Source organism: Fonsecaea nubica (genome assembly GCF_001646965.1).
Source record: "Fonsecaea nubica strain CBS 269.64 chromosome Unknown Scaff189, whole genome shotgun sequence".
NCBI lineage: Eukaryota > Fungi > Ascomycota > Eurotiomycetes > Chaetothyriales > Herpotrichiellaceae > Fonsecaea > Fonsecaea nubica.
This window is the reverse complement of record NW_019173862.1, coordinates 1-5001: the sequence shown is the minus strand read 5'-3', so window position 1 is coordinate 5001 and position 5001 is coordinate 1. Positions and strand designations below refer to the sequence as shown.

Here is a 5001-nt window from a genome sequence, read left to right as displayed (position 1 = left end):
GCCGGGGTTGGTAGGGGAAGTTCTGGAAAAGCTGATTGATTACCTACTTCCTTACACGAGCGGGTCACCAAGGCTCAAGGGGTCCGCACAGGTTTACGAGGGTCATCAATAATGCAGAAGAACCCACTGCGAGCGAGGGGGGGTTTTTTTTTGGTCTTCTCGTCCCGCGTATTGTCGTGCGTGCCTTTTTCTACCTACTTGTACTAAACTACGAGTAAAGTACCAACATGCCGCTATAACCTGCAATGTAATACCACCATGCCGCATGCGGAAGAGCAAAGCTCATTTGTCATTGGTCACTCGCTAGTGCAGACGGGGCCAAGCCTCCACTAGGACTTTCCTAAAAGGGAATCCCTCGACAGCAAGGCCCCCCCTCTCCTCCCCTTGGCACCCCTCCCCTCCATGGCCCTTGTTCAGCGCCTCGACTGCTATGCTTGTGCCCTCCCTTGCAGGCTGCAGGGATACATGGTACAATAAGAGGCTTGTCGGGCAAGGTTTGCGAGGTTTGTGATGGCATTATCGAACGAAGAAAAGACCCTCTCGAGATCCGCAATCGCAAAATCTTATGTAAAGCCAGGTCTGTTCTCGACTGGGGACTGGGGACTTGATATCAAGCTTGTGTTTTTTTCGATTCTCAATAAGTTTTTTTCAGTTTTTCAAACATCTTCACTTGCTTGGGTCAAGGTCATCAATCCCAGATCCAGTCTCACTCCACAGACAAGCTTCTTACAACTATACCCGGGACAGTCATGGACACCTCACACATTGACAGCCTCCCCGACATCTCGAAACTCACTCCCTCGGAACTGTTCCTCGTAGACCCCAGCGAGTTTGGCGATCTCGACGTAAGTCTGGGACAGTCTCAGAGGGCAAGATACCAGTATTGACAGCCAGTGTCAGCTCCTGGACGAGATCCACCAGTTCGGCAGTCTGGACGTCCCGGACATCTTCTCCAGCGACGCCGATGGCTCTGTCGCCTTGAATGGATTGACTATGATTGGTGATGTCGACGCCTCAGCTATGGAGCAATCCAACACGTCTACATCCACGGATTCGGAACCACCAGCAGAATCCAGGACGAAGATGGTAAGTCAAGTGGTGTTGCCGAATTGCCTCCCAAATAGACCAGCCTTGGTATCTTTGACGAGGTCTGTCAGAAGATTGCACGATGTTTGGAATAGTTGAAGCACAATTCTAACAGAAGACGGCATGCAGAGGCGTCGAGCTCAGAACCGAGCGTCTCAACGTGCTTTCCGCGAACGCAAAGAGAAGCACCTCCGGAATCTCAAGGCGACTTTGGAGCAGCTCGGCCAGAAGCATCGACGGCTGCTGGATTCGTACTCTCAGCAAGCTGAAACCGTGACGAAGTTGAAGAGCCAGATCGCACACCTCCGCACTCAGATCGCAGCCTTTTCGATGTTCTCGGAACAGGACATGATGGCATCGATTTCCCGAGTCCCGAGGACCCCGTCGACCGAGTTTCAGCAATTCGACGCTTTTCCCTTGTCGCCACCACTGTCTGTCTCTGCCGAGCACCAGAGCCTCTTCTGTCAGAGTCGAACCATGAACGGCAGCGGAGCCGAGTCGTTGCCGACCCCGGACTCGCTTGAGCTCCCCGAGTTTGAAGACCTGCTGCATCTCCCCTGAGATTGACATCTGAGTTTCCTGTTTCGCTGTCCTTGCACACTAGGCGTTAGTTGTCCCGGTCCTAGCATCAAATTCTTTCGATGTCGGTTTCTGGCGTCACGATGGTCAATGGGTGGCAGTAGTTGACATTTGTGAATGGTCTGCTTGGGACCTCGTCCTTCGCAGTGATGAACGTCCACTTTGTATAGTCTAGTCTTCTGATGGTGCGTCGTCAAATATATTTCCATCACAACCATCCAACCTCTCTCAATGCCTTTTCCTTTGAGAAACCTGTCCTCCGCCCCTCAGAAGACGAGGCCAAGATGTTCCCCCACGCTTCTCGAGGAGAAATGAATCCTAAATACAAGTTACTCGTAGTCGCCAGGTGACTAAGCCCGGTCGCCGTGCTCTCGAGGTCTCCACAAAATATGCATATCAGCCTGGTGGCTTTTCGTTTTCGCAAACGCATATTCGTGATTGGACCGACACCACCGCTGTCCCCTTTCCCCTTGAGGCTGCGGTGAGAGATTACAAGGGCCATGGCAAGCAATCCAGGGCAAGCAATGCAATGCAATGCCCAGCCACAGCCCCAACCCAAGGAAGACGGTCGACAGGAATTCTTGGAGGATGGGAAATTGCCACACGGACGGAAAAAAAAAGACTCACCCCCAGGAACGACCCCAGGAGGCGTGGCTCACAACCCACGCCCCTAAAAGGGCCATTTCCCGGAAACTGAAAGCTTCGGTCGGTCAGAAGATGTCGCCGCTTCAAACAATCCCTTTGCACAGCGTCCCGTTGTTTCCGCCCAGTTGGCTCGTACGAAGGAGCTCAACAGCAGCATTGTGCATTCTGACTGCAGATCAATCAGTTGTGGCTTTTGCTTTTCCCTTGTATCTTTTCCTTTGCCATGACGAGGATGTGTGATTGTTTGTTCGACTTCTTTTCGCTTCATATCTTTGCTGCCGTCCATGTCGTGTCATGTCTTCTGATCCGGGTCCGGGTCCGGGATTTCAGGGCGATTTCTCCTTCGTAAACGTCGATGCGTCGAGCTTGAGCACTCTCCCACACCGCCAGAGGGTGACGCGCCATGTACACGGCTATCGTCGCTGGAAAAAGGGACAAGATGCCCGTCGGCTTCTCGAATCGTCCCGGTTCCATGAAGCCGTCGATCCTCAGTTGAAACCTCTGAAGGTGGTCCCCAGCCGCGCCAGCCGTAAGGAGAGACTCCCTCCTAGACCAGCCCAAGCATCTCCTTCCTCGGCAAGATCATCGATCCGCAGCCTCCCGCCCCTACTCGACGTCGTCCTGCTGAACAGCAACGGCAACAGCAACTTCGGCCCTTCGTCCGCCTTCCAGGAGGAGCTTACGACCCTGACCAGCTCGCTCCTCGACTTTGAGCGGAGCTGTGTCCTTCCGGCCGTCAGAGAAGTCGAGCTGCGTGTGGCAGCGAAAGAGCATGTTCCCAACCAAAGTCCTTTCACCGAGAGGTGGATCGCCGAAAGCAAAGCCTATCTGTACGACAGCATTGCGAACCACAGCTATCTGTCTCGAATCGCGGCCACGAGGTACATGGTCACGGCAAACACCGTGCACCTCGATGAAGCACACAGTCTGCGGTATCGGGGAGTTGCCTCTCTCAAAGAATACATGACCACAACTCCTCACATCAGTATTCCGCGACTCTACCGTGCGCTTCTGATGCTGCTCTTCGCCGATAGCTCTTTGGGGGACAGACAGGCCTTTTATCAACACGTTACCGTCCTCAAGGACATCTTGGCCACGCACCAGGATGAAGTCTTTGCAGATCCCTCCTTCAATCTCCACCACTACATCGGTATAATATACCTCGAGGTTCAGTCTGCCGTCATGAACTTCTCCATAGCGTCTGTTGACCTCAGTCCTGACGGGTGGGTCGACAAACAGCTCCTGCCTCTGTGGGAGGATGTCTCGCCGTACTTGTCGACATCGAGGTCAGATGCAGACCGAAACTTGGATTCCTATCTGCAAGGTGACATCCGTGCTTTGTTCCTTGACGCCCAAGCAATGATCGATATGATTGCGAAGATTCGTAGCCAGAACTCTCCTAGTTGTCAGGCGTGGGTTTACGCCGTCTCGAAAACGATAATGACGGTTGGGAGGCTGATGAACGTTTACGCACACCTCGATGTTGCTACGACACTTTGCCAGGAGATGCGCGCGCTGATGGATTCTGCCACGCTGCAGAAACTTGAAGTTGCCGCTGCCACACTCTGCGCGATATACTGGCTTCGCGAGCTGTGCGGGATCGAGAATCTCCGGATGACGGAACATACGAGGCTGTTTGCGTGGAACCCCGTCATGTTGAACCGGCTCCGACAGATCCTGACGGTTTACGACGCCGCTGCCCATATGAACATGTCGGCGGAGCCGCCACAGATTGGCCCCAACCCTCGACGACGACTCTGGCTGTGGATTGTTTGGACTGGCGCCATGGCGGAACAGTCAATAATCTCGTCGAGCTCGAGCACGACTGCTTCTTCTCCTTCCTCTTACACGGTCGATAACGACGAGAATGACGGCTGGTTTACCGGAAGATTTCACGACCTGGTGAGGGAAATAGGGATTGGCTGGGGCTCCGGCTCGCAGTTCCGGTCGCGGTGCCGAGCCATTCTGGACCATTTCCTTCAGTTGCATTTCTATGGTATTGATAACATGATGCGGACAAGACCTGGGATCTGGGAATGAATGGCTGCCTGAATGGGCATAGCGGGGAGGTCGCCATCAGTCCTACACGAGACGAATCATCTGGCCAGCCCGTTCTCAATGTGTGAAGATCCATGGTCGATCTCAATTGCCCGGGGGACAAAATACGGCGCTCCACTACACCACTATAATCGAATGACAACCAAGCTCACAACTCATCAAAACAACAGGCTGCTTCCTCCTCCATAGCTTCGGTTCCACGCTGAGACTCCCCAGCCCACATAACACATGGTCTAGCAGTCGAAGATGCGAAATACCCATTGCATCCGTGCACCAGCCACTCAGGGGCATACTGCGTTACCTGTCTCATCACCAAGTCACATTGATAGACATGATGACTGCCGGCAGGGCGTGACGTGTGGCTTGTGGCTTGTGACAGAAACCCGACCATCTGGCATGTTTATGGTCCCCGAGAACAGAGAACTGCTTGCTGCTATTGTCACAAACCTTTGAACGTGACCTTGGCTTCCTGCCCATCGGGTGCGACAATGCGGCCCGCGGTGGTGTCTTCTCTTCGTCCTTGCTTCCTGACCTAGATTTGGGGAGGATGTTATCCTCAGGATAGTGACTCTTTATATATATATATATAACTATATATATTCTTTATTTGGTTTGGTATCAAAAAACAACAAA

The 5001-nt window shown here is 53.1% G+C and overlaps 2 protein-coding genes across 2 annotated transcripts; both read left to right on the top strand.

The window, feature by feature from the left end:
- Positions 1-749: 749 nt before the first annotated feature.
- AYO20_11716 (hypothetical protein) lies at positions 750-1647 on the top strand (the record flags this gene model as incomplete). Its single annotated transcript, XM_022649933.1, has 3 exons — positions 750-845; positions 901-1086; positions 1216-1647. 3 exons carry the CDS (start codon positions 750-752, stop codon positions 1645-1647), a joined length of 714 nt encoding a protein of 237 aa, XP_022494090.1.
- Positions 1648-2604: 957 nt separating this feature from the next.
- Positions 2605-4350, top strand: AYO20_11715 (hypothetical protein; the record flags this gene model as incomplete). The annotated part of the gene is made up of 1 exon (XM_022649932.1): positions 2605-4350. The coding sequence occupies one exon, from the start codon at positions 2605-2607 to the stop codon at positions 4348-4350; it is 1746 nt and encodes a 581-aa protein (XP_022494089.1).
- Positions 4351-5001: the final 651 nt, after the last annotated feature.